At 43.9% G+C, this 15,626-nt stretch overlaps 1 protein-coding gene across 1 annotated transcript; it reads right to left on the bottom strand.

Moving 5' to 3' along the window:
• Positions 1 to 1,189: 1,189 nt before the first annotated feature.
• Positions 1,190 to 13,683, bottom strand: mtus1a (microtubule associated tumor suppressor 1a). The gene is made up of 9 exons (XM_076104036.1): positions 11,909 to 13,683; positions 6,405 to 6,471; positions 3,799 to 4,013; positions 3,498 to 3,603; positions 3,196 to 3,269; positions 2,964 to 3,059; positions 2,203 to 2,316; positions 2,011 to 2,108; positions 1,190 to 1,517 (listed from the first exon to the last, which is right to left on the bottom strand). Exons 1-9 carry the CDS (start codon positions 12,173 to 12,175, stop codon positions 1,289 to 1,291), a joined length of 1,266 nt encoding a protein of 421 aa, XP_075960151.1. The 5' UTR covers positions 12,176 to 13,683; the 3' UTR covers positions 1,190 to 1,288.
• Positions 13,684 to 15,626: the final 1,943 nt, after the last annotated feature.

Here is a 15,626-nt window from a genome sequence, read left to right as displayed (position 1 = left end):
TATGCGCTGCACTCTCCCCATGAGCCTGGCTACTGTTGGCAGATTTAACCCCGTTGTGAGGCCAGATGTCTCCATCTTTGTTTTGACCAACTTCCTACCAATCACGCTGACCTCACCAGAAAACAACTCAGCACCATCTAGTGGACTGAAAAAGCAATTGATTTGATTTTTCTAGTAATTTTTTTTATTTTTTATAAATAGTTTATATAATAAAAGATCGATACTTGGCGTCCGTGTATCGATACAATATCGCCACGCAAAATATCGCGATACTATGCTGTATCCATTTTTTCCCCCACCCCTAATATACAACACTAAATCTCATGTGCTGCAAATATATAGATCAGTTATACAGCTCGACTTTGACACAACAGGTTTAATACAAGACTTTATTGTTTGCATATTTCAAAAAGGTTCGATAAACCAATAATATCAAGTCCACACAAAACACTGAGAAATTGAAGAGTACAAACAAAGACCCCATCTTTGAAGGTCTACTAGGAGGGTTCAATACGGGGTGATCACCGAGACAAACACATGCACAAAGACTCGGATTGGTCCCTTGGTCAAACAAACACATGTGGAAAACAAAACATGTTTTGAAGCAACAGATGATGCTTGAACTGACAAACTAGGTGTAAAAAAAACATTAACCTTTAAAAAAAGAAACCCAAAGAACCTCTGAACATGGAGACTTGCACAGCCCTGGTGTACCGACTAGCAGCGGGATGTTAGTGACGTGACAATTTGACTGTCACGCTTGCGCAGTTAGATGTGAGAAATGGTGCAGGAATCCAACAGGAGCCATTTCATGCACATTTTAAATAAAATGTGCCCCGAGGAGGGACAATGTCGTCTGAACGCCATCGCTGTGATCTCCAGAGACAGAAAGAACAAGGGCTGTATCTGCACGTGTTGACATGCAAGCATTTGTGCATCTCTTACTGCATGTACTGTGTGTGTGTGTGTGTGTACGATGAGCTTCAGGGCAGACAAGTCTCTGTCAACAAATAAAAATAGTGTATCATTACATAGAAGTCCTGAGATTTCCTCCATAGTACCAGACGTGAAAGGCAAAACAACAAGGCGACCTTGCCTATTAAGTGCATCTGTGCAACTATTTTGTACTCTGCAGTGTTTGTACAGAAAGTGTCAGAGTTCATCCAATCCTTAAGGAGCCACAGTCAGGCTGTTGTGTTGCTCAGCGAACAGGAAACAAACATGGCTCTTAATTCCAGGTGGGAAACTCCAAAGACGGGGTGTGCTTCCTGGAAGCAGGGGACCGTCATTATCTGGGCGAGACGGGCGAGCTGGAGCACACGGCCGAGCTGCGAGGTGATTGGAGGCTGAAGGACCGGGATGGGGAGGTGGAGGTGGGGGACACCTTGCGGGGGCTACTCGGGTCTCCGTTGTGGAGCTTCCACATCAGCTCCTCGTTCTCCATCGACAGACGCTTGTTCACCTTGGACTCCTTCTGAAGGGACTCCTGCAGCACTGCCTGCTCCGTCGACAGCTGTCTGTGACGCATCGACACAACAGACAAGTTAGACACGCTCTGAAGAACAAATGTGTACAGACTTGGAGATATTCAACCAGTGAACTGAAGCCAAAAAGTACTAGTATATAGCAGTTATGAGACATATTCACTTAGTTATTGTCAACAAATACTATGATAAGAGTCATAAACATACATTAATACATCTCCCAGTACTTTCTGACTTGATGCTCTCAGCCCTGAACCCATTGGTTCCTACTGAAGATGCACCGCAGACATCAAGCAAACTGGAGCATTTGTTGGGGACAATTTTCCGTCACAGACAGCGTATGTGGAATTAAGTCAGAATGAACTACAGTGCCCATATTCACCGAGGGAACCAGTTCAATTGTGTGGCTCATTGATTAATAGTTTGTGTTAAATAATGAAGGTATAATAATGATACTATGCATGGCACAGAGAAGCCGTCTGGTTTCCATCACTGTAAAATAGGAGTTGATACGGTGAACTCTTACCTTGACAGTGCATAATGTTTTTCCATACGGGCTTTGAGGTCCTCATTCTCCTGCTGGACCTTCTTCAGGCTCTCATCCAACTTCACATGTTTCTCTGTCTGGAAAGATTAAAAACAACAACACATGAATCACTCATCATAGTGTTGCTTGTCTTGATGCCCAGCAATCACGATCGTCCGCTTCAGGTCTCACCAGTGTGTCTATCGCCATCATCTTCTTCTCCTGCTGGTGGAGCTGTTTGTTTTTGATATCCAGCACCACTTTGAGGCTCTCTAGCTCCTGCTCCAGATACAGGGTGTGGGAGTCCTTCTGAGGGGACAAATGAGTAGCGGCAAGATGCTCAGAGACCGTCAAAGACTTCAAAAAAAGAGTTCAGCCAGCCTCGTAAAATGTCATGTGGCCATAAATCCAGAACCACACAACAGAGGGCGCCACGCATCACTAGAAGTAATCTTAAAAAAAAAATCTGCTCTGGGCTCACAGGGACGATGAAGCTCTGGATGTTGAGGTGTCATACACAATGACAGAAAAATGGCAAACATAGTGTGCTCTGCATGAAGGTTGTGTTTAAACGACTCCTGGTCCTTTTTAACAGGTGGTTAATACATTTTGAGCCTTATTATCTATTAATAGCAGATGTGGAGTGGCAGGGTGATGTGAGGTAGTTCCCTTAAAGACTCTACTGGGCCAGGGCAGAACGCCGAGTACATGTGGAAGCTACTTAACACTGACAACAGCACTCTGGGGAGAGACCCACTCAAACCAGTTCATAAAGAATGGTGAACTGACCTCATAGACAACCGTTCCTTTAAGATAACATGTAATGTTTATCGTTCCTCTCTTGTAATCATTGGCTTCTGTCACCTTTTAAGCTTAAAAAGGCAAACAACACTGGAGTCATGAGATGTTTCTCAAGTGCAGCTGTGCTATAAAAAACACACAGATAAGAGTACCTGACTCTTCTCGGCCAGCTGTTTCCTCCGGTTCTCCACCGCAGTCAGCTTCTCAATCAGGGCATTGTTCTCCACAGTCAGCTCTTGGATCCGTTCCTGTGGATGTACGCAGCACAACAGACTCACCGAGTAAAGCTTCCACACATCAATTCACAAGTTATCCTCGTGAGGTGACGTGCAATCGTTTTGTGCGAGTCTCTTCGATGAAAGGAAAAACAAAAGTCAAGCTTACAGACAGAGCGGCTCCCGTCTCTTTCAGGGTTCTTTCCGAGGACTGCAGCTCCTGGTTGTGGACTTTGCTGAGCTCTGAAGAGGACGCAAGAATCATTTCAGATAACTTTAACCGCACAACAAAGCTCAAGTCTGATCACAATTTAATGTTATGATGCAATACAAAAATCCATGCACGCATTTGCTAACTGAGGAAGAATATTCAAAGTTAAAATACACTCAAAGCTTCAGTTTCAAATAAAAATCATAAAATGCAACTTTATAGAATAGTTTCATTAATTTGGTGAAACACTGCTCACTCACCTTCCAGTGACGTGTCATACTGCTGTGTAACAGACAGCAGCTGTTCTGCGTGGCTGCTCTCTAGCTCCAGCTTCATGGCTTCATGATTGGCTTTAAGCTCTTCCATCTTCAAGAAGAACACAGGGTGGACTTCATTATGAAACCGCAGCATCACCGATCATAAGGCATTGCTAATCACTGCGGTTGTTTTTGTGTTTTATGTTCATATATACTTTTGTACATGTATCTATACGTGTATGTAGCAGTAATACATGGCCAATAAAGCGGATTCTGATTATTTCAAAGGGGAGTCGGGACAAACCTGCTGTTGCATGAGAGTCTTGCACTTGTCAGTCTCGTCCTGGTAGGTGAGGTGGACCTTGTCCCACTCAGCCTGATAGAAGGCCTGGAGTCTCTGCTCCAGCTCCACCAGGTCGTTCTGGTGCTGCTCCTGCAGTTTGTGCAGAGCATCCTGCAGAGCGACATGCAGCTCATCCTTCTCCTTCTCCAGGAGTTCAGATGAGTGGACGGAGCAAACTGGAAATACAACAGAACGCTAGTAAAAAGGTGACAGGACATGTGCATGGTGTCCAGTGATTGTATGCAGCTGTGTAGACTGTAATATTCATTAAATAGGGCAGAGGAACATTGGTATGAGTAACTGATTGTGTAAGAAATACTATACGTCCACTGGAAGAAACTCTGTTCAGCAAAAGTCTCCGTGGGTGTAAATGTGCGACACTGAATGGGCTCCAAAAAGGACTGGAAAAACTGACTTTCAGGGGGAGGTTCCTCTTGCACTTGAGTGCATATGCCAACTACACTGCAGTTATTTATAGGCAGATAAAGATATGCTAACAACTTGTCTCCTAATTCTTTCACAATATCCAGAAATCATAACAGATTTCTTAAATCAGGCCTGTTCCCTCCGCAGCTGGTAATTTGCCATTTTGAAGTTTGTGCAATTGGTGGCTTTTGCTCAGTAAACCAGTCTCACTATTGCCCAACTGTTTCCATTGCCAAGTGTTTATATCTGCTCTGGAGTGGGTGACAGTGACCGACTCCATAACCTGTCTCCAGTTTAAGTGCTTGCGCACAAACACTGTTTAGACCAGCAAGCCGATGTGAACGTCAAGTCACTAGTGAACTCACACTGATGGTGTGCAGTAAGAAGGCACAAGAACGTCTGCTGACATGTTAAGCAGGTGATTCCCTTTCAAACGGTTGGTATCAATAAACCACAACTACTCAGAACTTAAAACTCAACCCAGATGTTGCTCTGCTGCGATACTACATCTTACAATTTACATCCCGTTCTAAAACACAGATTTGGCGGCCACAGTATAATGCTACCATGGTCATGACAGGCGCTTTTCAACATCTTTTGCAGGTACGAAGACTCCCCTGTTAGCCATGAGGGCCACATGCTGTATTTAACGTCTTTACTGGTTCACACATCTGTGTTGAGGGTTGCAATTTTAGTCATGTTGAACAACTTTGTCACAGACGAATAGTCCCAAATGATGTGTATTCCTGATGCTGATAAATCTGGATGCAAAGAAAGTCCCAGAGTCTGTTTTTGCACAGTTAAAACTGAGCTGCAGTATAAACTTGGCACTGCAGGAGCATGAAGATTCACCTTAGCAAGAGTGGAATAACAGCAGCAGATCCAGGAACAGAGGCCAAGATAACATAGGGACCATCTATCAGGCTTTGGCATGTACAGCTCATCAAACGGAGCCCAGCACTCCACAACCACGTGTAATAGAGATCTGGTCATATGAGCCGTTGTCTAAACCCACCTCACAAAAACACCTCATGGCTCATACTGGGGAGGAGGGCCCAGCTGATCTAAAGTTAGCCGCATTCTGGCAAACACTCAGCAGGGTGATGGGTGTTTGGAAGTGTCTCCGATAATTCAGATCACTCTTAGATTTTAATTTTACGTGTGATGGATGATAAAAAGGGGTGTGGTTGTATCACAATTTGGGCTGGGGCCCCAAGACTGTAGTTTATTGCTGTATGAGGAGTGAGATCACTGTGGAAGCAGGCAGCGACAGTCTAAAGAGGAATTTACGGACGTGAAGAACGTGGTAAAGCACAGATATAACAGCGCTCAGCATATAAGAGCAGTCATGTGGAAGTCCCGAGGCTGTGAGGGAGGGGAGGAGCCCCAACACTGCTGCTGCCTCGAGTAAGAGATGAAAGCTGGTGAGTGAGCGTGTACTGGGAGCGCGCATGCGTCTGTACATACAGGTCTACTCTGTGTAACAGCACATAGGTTGGACAGAAAGCACGGGTCATTGTCCCGAAGCACTCACAAGGCCTCTGGTGGCGTGGCATTCCACCACTGGGAGCCCCTCCCGCGTGGGGTCAGAGGTCAGCCTGACACTCCCTAGGGAACGGGCTGACCAGTCTACTCAGCAACACTTTAAACACACATGCCTTGACAAATAGGCATGTGTGTTTCAGCCGAGGACAAAGCAGTCAACGAGTGGAGGAAGAACCAGGGGGGGTATCTATTTGGTGGGCAAAAGCAAGCCAGAGTAAGACCTCCCCTGCATACAGAGATGGTAATGTTTCATTTATGTGTGGAGCGTGCAATGCAGTGGGAGACTAACTATCAATGTAGAATAATGCCTCACATACACATTGAATTTAAAGCACCAATAAATAAGATCAATAACTGCTTTTGATCATAGCAACAAAATAAGTAAACAACCAGATAGGAAACAATAGGAAAACGTTATTGTTCCCATTATTGATACAAACATGACCTTAAATGTTTCCTTATCGTCTAAAGTGAACAATCAAAGAAGGACAACAACGCATCAGAAAGGTGCAGAGCAGAGCCTGTAGCAGCAGTGTGTGCTTTGGTGATAACAACTTTAAACACAGCTGGTGTGTGACCAAGGTGACCTAACTTACCCAGCTCTCCTCGAAGGCCGACCAGCTCCTGGGACAGATCCCCGCACTGCCTTGTTGCTTCATCACGCTGCAGAGAGAAAACGCATGTAAACAGTCACGCACATGCTCATGAAGATGTCAGCGCAATGTTTTCAGCTTAAATCATCACATGAACAATGCCATCAGTTTGAAGTTGAATATATACGACTTAAGTTATTCAGTATTAGAAGGAAGGCTCTGCCAGGGCAACACCCTTGACACATAACCATCTAATGAGTTCAGTTTGTCCTTCCAAGATATTGGGTTCGACTGCCAAATGCAAATACATCAACATTACCACGGCAACAAGGGAGGGAGATCAAGGAAAAATAGACATTCATCTCGTGTTCTCAGTCTTAGCACATGCTTTCTGTCAGCCCAACTCTTTTACTTCTCCCTGTCTGACTCAGCTGTGCAGTAAAGACGAGGCTGTAGCTGCAGTGCTCCTCCACAATTCAAACCGACGCATCCAAAAACTGTTTACCTCTCATGTGATACCGTTCTCTGACTATGTCGGTTCACATAAACACCCTGACACACTAAACAGTACACCACACAGCCTGCATAATTCAAGTATGAACCAGACACATAATAGCCTGGTAAGACAAAAGCAAATATAGTCCAGCCTGTCTAGCTCTATCCCAGAACTGCATCTATTCCTCACTGCAGAGTAGAACAATGTAGAAGCCGGTTACCCTCTCTGCAGCGCTGGGAGCACTAAGGCACGCTCTGCTGCCAATACAGCCCATGACCCAGCCTCAGCCCGAGGCTTACTAGCTGGAGACTCCCCCTCCAGCTATGGAGACCCAGTACTCCAGCACAAACAGTGGTCCAGGTGGACGCACCACCTCTCCACACACACCTCCTCTCAGACTGCTCTGACTACATCGGAGGCAGGACTGAAAAAGCCGCTCTGCTGGCTGAGGAGAGTGACTGCAGAGTGCATTACCGTATTACACCTAAAGAAAACCCAAAAGGGGCCGGCTTCAGTGTGCACAAGAACAGCCTCCTCATCAGTGAGGCGAGGTCACTTTAAGACAGCACTAAAGGCAGCCGGAGACGAGCAAACAGATAAATTGCACAGAGCTGCCTGACATCAGGCTGATGGAGCAGGACTAGTGCTGAGCAGTGACCTTCCCAGGGGATACATGGAGGCTTCATTACCACCATCCCCCACCCCTCATCCAAACCTACATTAAATCATCCCCTCACCCCTCTGCATCACTACCGTACGCTCTGCTGCAAGGCTTCATGGGTACGATCTATACAAGATGATAACATGCTGAGACGGATCACATTCCCAGCTTCTGTGTGAGCACAAGTCTTTACAGTCAATGTATAGCATTAAAGAAAATGATGTCACTTGTTGACCTCAGTAATCACTCAGACGGCGGCATTAGAAACCATTTTACCGACACAGTAAAGCTAATCTATGGGTACAAAGAGTAGACATCCCCAGTGTATATCCGCATGATACCATGTCAGGTGTAGAATAACACTTGATGGCCGACTAAGATCAATGACTAATTGCTTCAGATCAAGTTACAAGTTACAAGAAATATTGTGAACATTAGAAAGCAAGTGAATTGAAGACCATCAATCATTCATCTGGTTTGTTTTGGGGGGGGGGGGGGGGGGGAAATGCGCTCGCATTCCTACGCTGAAACGCAGACACAGCATTTGCTCTCTGAGTGAAGTTGTGTCAAACCAGACCCGGTGCTCACACACTTCATCCAAACAGATGATAAGAACCAGTGTTCAGCCCTCGCTTAGTGCCCATAACCATATCAAGTCAACAGCTGGGACATTCTCACACCATGCTGGTGAGACCATGCCTCCTATTCTTGGTCTGATGAATTGCCACCAAATTCCATTGCACACTCCATCCACACAGACTCACCCATTAACACACAAATCTGATATTCTTGTGTACTGAATTGATGTTTTCATATTAAATGCAAGTTGTGTGTGTGTGTGTGTGAGAGATAGAACGTGTCCACTGGAATCACTGGTTTCAGTGGAGGAGTGTGTGTTAGTCAGTGAGAGGAACAAACATTGTGTTTTTAGTAATTGTTGATGTAATCAGTTGCACAACCCTGCTAACCAGACATAGATATGAGTCAAACACACTGTGCCGTAAAACACCAGCTGTCACATTACCTGAACACGTTTTTTTTTCTCCAGCTTTTGTTTTTTGATAACTCCATATATATCCATCAGTCAATACTCTGCACTACTCTCAAAAAATGAGTTACTACTGACTTTGTAATGAATGGAACGAGCACTCAAGTTACAACAAGCAAACATGCTGATGCTCATGGTTCGGAATGATTCTAAAACATCTGAGGAGCAAATGTCAAAAGAACTTTAGACACTTGACTGCATTCACAGAATACCTGGACTTTTTCACTTTTTTTGCAGGAGCAATTAAAAAAACCAACAGTAATCGCTGAAGCTCACTGAGGCTAAAATTGGACTGATATGAACTCACATGTCACAACTGCAACTATCCAGAGCGCTGCCACAAGGGATCTGTCTGGTGTCAGACTCTGGAGTAAGGCCGGAGTAAAGTTAGTTAATCTTCTAGGCCAAAGGAAATAAGTGCATGAGTGACTTTCTGTATTACGATTGAGAGAAGCAGTGGTTTATTTTTCTGAAATAACTCTGCTGCAGAGAGCTCAAGTGCACAACCACTTGAACACATTTGTTAAATTCTGGTCAACAAACATCCCCTTGTTTCTAGGCCACATGTTTCATGTTAGCAGCTAAGATACTCGGCTTTTTTCCCTTTCCTCCAGAGACCCTGGCTCGTGTTAATACATACAGTAAGTAGCACATTGCTTGCAAACAGATTTTTACGATCCCCCACACACAAACACTGCTGATGTGCGTGTGTGACGGAGCACTCCGCTAAACTGGAGCCACAGTAGGGTTAGAGATAGGGTCATCCATACATGTGCGATTCATAGATTTGGCCTCAACTCCCTGTGCTGATGTGTCAGAGGGGGAGCAACAATGTCAGATGAGGTCCAGTGGATTGCAAAATAATGATGGATTGCAAAATCCTGGCAGACCTGACGTCTTCTCTTTGTGCCACTCAATCAGGCCTCAACTGTCAAGGACATAAAACCCAACACAAAGTAACAAAGGGAAAAAAATATATCATTTTATATATGATAAAATAGGGTTTCTACAACTACCTTGGTGTTCTGATGTTTGACAATAGTCAATGCAACAGCACTGTTAGCCAGGGGATAATGAAGAGTGGAGGAAGAAAATCAAATATATCACATACATCATGAACCCCCTTTGGTCGTCAGGCTACCCATCTCTGTTTTTAGTTGTAACAGCACTGAACCACAAGATTCAGTATTTGTTATGCATATGTAAAAGTGTTTTGTTGTTTCTCACTTCTTCACTCAATCAACACACGTGAACACGTCTAGAGTTAACCAGAGGGACTGAAATAGCTTGTGACATTTTATCAAACAGGGTGACAGAGGGTCTGATTTTATCCTCTAGGTTTACACAATCATTTCATAATTCACTCATATTAGACTGTAAAGTGACTAAATTTACTTTACACAGTCCAAGCACCGAATCATAATTTTGCTACGACAACACCTAAATGAGGCAGTAGATGGTTGTGGTTGGGTGGGTAGCTGATAGGATAAGTCTGTTTGCACTGAACTGTGTGTAGATTAATCTCTTGGGGCACAGAGTTCCTGGAAGCCAATCACATGGCACCACTATTAAAACAGATCCAAAACAAACAGAGCCTTTTTAAAATATGGAAGTTTAAATTTTCTGTGTCATGCTCGTCTACCTGAATGACCTATGAATCCATGAAGTGTACAACTGAACTGAAAGGCGGGCGAGCTCTTAGACAGAAGCCAGAATGAGTTCAGCTCTTCTGTTAAAATCTCCTGCTGCAATAAAGATTCATTCTGAAATGGAGCGGATGTTCTCTTTGATCAAGGATGGCCTCAGTTGTTCAGGGGAAAAAGGGCTGTTTTGTGTTGGACAGCTTCCAAGTAGGTCTGTGTGTGAGCAGCCCCTCATACCCTTACAATCACCCCCCCCCCCATGCTTTGCTGTAAATAGAAATGGCATTTGGTTTGCCTTCCATCAACACACAGTTATGTGATATAGTAGTTATGTCATAAAGATATATTCAGACTGTGTGTACTAAACCACAAACTGTAAATTTAGAAATCAAGAGGCGATATCTTAAAGGTATCTGGCATAAAGAAGATCTCAGCTTTCCATAAAATGATGTAAAATGGAACGCATAATGCAGGTAAGATATGATAGATTTCTGCTTTGGACAGATATTGTGAATCTTCATGCCTGATATACACTCACCGGCCACTTTATTAGGCACACCTGTTCAATTGCTTGTTAACACAAATAGCTGATCAGCCAATCACATGGCAGCAACTCAATGCATTTAAGCATCTAGACGTGGTGAAGAGGACTTGCTGAAGTACGAACCGAGCATCAGAATGGGGAAGAAAGGGGATTTAAGTGACTTTGAACGTGGCATGGTTGTTGGTGTCAGACGGGCTGGTCTGAGTATTTCACAAACTGCTGATCTACTGGGATTTTCACGCACAACCATCTCTAGGGTTCACAGAGAATGGTCCGAAAAAGAGAAGATATCCAGTGAGCGGCAGTCGTGTGGACGAAAATGCCTCGTTGATGTCAGAGGAAAATGGGCAGAGTGGTTGGAGATGATAGAAACAGTAACTCAAATAACCACTATTTACAACCAAGGTACGCAGAACACCATCTCTGAACGCACAACACGTGGAACCTTGAAGCAGACGGGCTCCAGCAGCAGAAGACCACACCGGGGGCCACTCCGGTCAGCAAACAACAGGAAACTGAGGCTACAATTCGCACAGGCTCACCAACATGTGACAATAGAAGATTGAAAAAACATTGCCTGGTCTGATGAGTCTCGATTTCAGCTGTGACATTCAGATGGTAGGGTCAGAATGTGGTGTAAACAACATGAAAGCATGGATCCATCCTGCCTTGTATCAACGGGTCAGGCTGCTGGTGGATGCATCGCGTCGATATGGATCAAAATCTGTGAGGAATGTTTCCAACACCTTGTTGGCTGTTCTGAAGGCAAAAGGGTCCAACCCGGCACTAGCAAGGTGTACCTAATAAAGTGGCCGGTGAGCGTATACTAGGCACAACCCAACATGGTAATGTGAGCCACACTGTTGGTATTGGATTTATAATACCGCTGGAATCAATCACAAACTGAACTAGGCCAGTGATCTGTGTCATGACTACTGACAGCAAATACATATTATTAACATCCAACAGGTCTTTGATATTTAAAAAGACCTTTCCATTTTTCTGTGAATAAAAAGGTAGGCGAGGCTGAAAGCTGCAGTAATTGTACACTTGATTATTTTTTTCTGTAAAAATATAAAATAATGTACTTCCAGTCATAACTAAAGTGTTCATACCTCAGCCAAAGTTTGCTGCAAGACAATGGCGACAGCCTGAAATCTGCTGTCACTGGCTGCCAGGAGCGCTCTGAGCTGCTGGGCGCTCTGGTCCTTCCTCCCTCCCTCGGCGACACTCGCTGGCACCACATCCGGAGCTCCACTACGCTGGTTTGGTTGGGACGCTTGCTGCTGAGGGTGATGCTGGCGGGAGCTGGCCTTGGGCTTGCCGTTGGCCACTGTGAAAGAAAACGTGTTGAGTGTTGTGACAACGTTGATCATCATCATACCCCCCCCCCAATAACCGTTACAGCTGGTCCGACAGCACCACCACCCACCCTATACACTCCCACTGTCAGGGTCACAGATGCAGCAAGCTCCAGCATCAAAGCCCTGGATCTCTCTGCAGGACGGAACTGTTCTTTCCAACCAGCCGGTCTGATGAGTCCCAGTGCTGCTGCTCCTCAGACAGACCCGACGTAAAAATGGATCTCCTGAATGCAATTAGTTTTCCATATCCTAATTCAATGTGGTGCTCTGCAGACACTGGTCATCAAGGACAATTTATTTTAGCGAGGCCGTGCTACTGCAGCTTTGATTTACATCAGCTTTATAAATACATCACCCCCGTAAAATAGCTACCATCAATCCTACTAATGAAGAACACTTTGTTTACTCCTCTACAACACTGAGACACCAGAACAGAGGGACACGAAACTGACAAACTCACTACCACTGAGGGAGGAAAAGCACACCTGTGTGTTTCTTTGAAAGCAGTTTTGTTTAAGAGGAGACTGGAGTGAGTGTTATGTAACACAGCAGTGAGAGTAGCCTGAGCCATATGGGGAAAACCAGTGAGTGGAATCTATTTTACCGCCTGTGGGGATACTCAATCAGCTGGTTTAGAGAACTGCTGTCGGAGCCAATCAAGGTTATTATGCAAAAAAAAAAAAAAATATTGATATATATAAAAACAAATAGACTTTACAAGTGAATTAGTCAAAGTAAAACCAGTGATAAAGTTACTATAAAAAGGAACTGTAAGTGAGTCCACTCAAGTGTGCTCCCCTAATACGGTGTAGGCACAACCCCAGCTTCAGTGTTTACAGTCATGCCCTTTATACAAGACCTGGAGCATATTAGAGCTAAATTTGGATGCATCATAACATCCCAGAATAACACCAGCATGTAACTGTGGGATGTAGACATCTTTCAGAGCAAAGTAATGCTGCATTTAGCGATATGCCTTTCAAAATAAAACCCCAGAGTATCTATTGGCAGTGAGGAGAAGGTTTTTAATCTAACCAGAGGAAATGTCCTCCCTGCCTACTGTAGACAGCTGATCCAGGAGCTGCAGAGCGGCGAGCCCTGGCCTGATTGGGTCAACATAACACCCCAGGCTGGCTCAACACGGAGCAAAACGAAAACCTATATGAGAGCATGATAATAAAAAGCCAGATCCATTTCCTCTGAATAATTCTATTCCACATTCATGCCAGAGGCTTGAGTTTACACAGCACCGCATCCGGGTGTGCTGTTCGCCTAAAAAAAAAAACGAGTTTCTCAGTGGCCTCTGTGTCTCAGAGCTAAAGTCAACTGCTCAGCATAACAGACAGGCGCAGCCTTCAAGACAAACACAACAAGACATGCATTACTGTACCATTTTAAATGAATTTCACAATGTTTTGGCCTCTAATGCTTTAACTTTGTGAACAGTTTTACATGTATGTTCTAGAGCGTGTGAGATTATCAGACTGAAATCGAGCAGAAAAACAGATTTCCATTTCAGTGTCCTGGCTGCATTCGCCCAATTATTTTGAAACTGTTTTTTCTACCTATTTTTGTATCATGAGCATTAGTGCAGCATGAGAAATGTCAAAAGCGAAAACCTTTTTCTGATACATAGCCACACAAACAGTTCAACTGTGCTGCTCAGCTTTCAATCATTGTGATGATGTTGCCGTTCTCTACAAGGGTTTCCTTAAAGGAGGGGGCCCTCTGCTGGCTGTGCAAAGAGCAGGAAGGTGGAGCCATCTCAAGCACCATCACAGCCAACATGCAACACAAACAGGCCGGCAGAATGAAGCCAACCTCAGCGACGTACTCAGGCTGATGAGCTACTGCAGAGTGGCAGTATCGCATCATATTGTGGAAATATTAGATGCGTCTATGTGATCATGTAAACCAACATGTTGTGTACAAGAAGTAGTTAATGTAATAGTTTTGATTTTCATATATGGGATTCTTTTTTTTTTTTTCCACTGTGAAGCAAAATGTAGTTTTAGCTTTCACTCCTTTTATTTTTAGAAATACATTTCCTCTTTGGGCTGCCTGATGCAATTCTCATATGTAGTCACAAAACAGAATATATTCACACATGAGCAAACGTATATTCTAGGAGTTAGTATCATCCAACAGTGTTTTTAACTGTAATGAGGCTTTTGTTTTCCGTTACCACACAAATCTGCGCTCTCATTTGAATTTGACCTTACATAAGCACACAGGCCATCTCTCCCTTTGACTGCTGTTCCATGGCAACAGAGGACCTGCAGCTATTTTTATCAAAGTGTCTGAACACAGCCGATGACACATGTCCTCGTTTTGTACCATTTCAACATGTACGCTTTACATCAAATAGCGAGTGATTTAGTGACTCCACTGCGTAGCGCTCTGCTGCTGTAAAGAGATAGCACACCATAGCACAAAGCATGATGGGTGACCGCTGACAATCGGGCACTTGTTATAGTGCTCGGTTGACACAATACAATAATGGTCAGTGGAACATTCACTGGACACTTGTCTTAAATGAATGAATGTGTTTTAACTGACATGATTCATGGGACACCTTGTAAATACTAAAACAATGACTTTGTTGGAGTAAACAAATAATTATTTCCATTGTTTAATAATGTATACAGTTACTATAATCGCAGTGAGTAAAACTAAATTACCATATTTGGTCATAACCTTTTAAAAACAGGAGAAGAATGCTTTAAATAATGTGGGAACCACAGGAAGCTGCTGTTTTCCCAGAGTCCTGTTCAACAAGGTTCAACCTAGAGACCAAGAACCAAAATAACTTTACTATACCTCAGGGTGAAACAGGAGTACTATGTCCCAGTGAGCAGGAGAGCAAGACAAAGTGCATTTTGACACAGTCTTATAATAAGGTGGCCTCAAAAATAATAGAAGTCATTCTGAAAATACAATACGACTGAAATAATATTATAAAACACAATTATTGCCGATTTAAAGATTCATATCATACACCAGTTATGCTCAGGGTTGCATGATTTGGTGACCAATGTGGCTAAATGAAAGATGACCCTCTTACTTTGCAAATTAGTAAACAGATCATCTTAAAAATAGATTTCAGCAACAGCTAGCTGCCCATAGGTCTACGTGTGAGAAGCAAACACTGGTAGGAATGGCTTAATATCAGAGCAAAGAGGCGCAAACACCACAACAATGTTGGCAGAAATATTCAATAATGAAGTAACTGACAGACCTGCTTGGAAAACCACAGTGTTCTTCCTGCATCCTGACAGCAGCTGAATGTTTCGGAGTAAACCCTTGGCTGTCAGACGCACGTGGATGTTCGACAGGGAGAGCTTTGGAGACCATAACATCTCTCCAAAACAAAGCGAGACGCTTAGCCAACAATTACTTTAAAAAAAAAAAAAAAACAGTTTCCAAATGCAGACGCTCGATGCTGGCTATGAACCACATGCATGTGCCT

This window comes from Anarhichas minor, unplaced genomic scaffold, assembly GCF_050575085.1.
Source record: "Anarhichas minor isolate MPS153535 unplaced genomic scaffold, ASM5057508v1 ptg000028l, whole genome shotgun sequence".
Classification (NCBI taxonomy): Eukaryota; Metazoa; Chordata; class Actinopteri; order Perciformes; family Anarhichadidae; genus Anarhichas; species Anarhichas minor.
The sequence above is the reverse complement of the archived record's forward strand: the minus strand, read 5'-3'. Positions and strand labels throughout refer to the sequence as shown.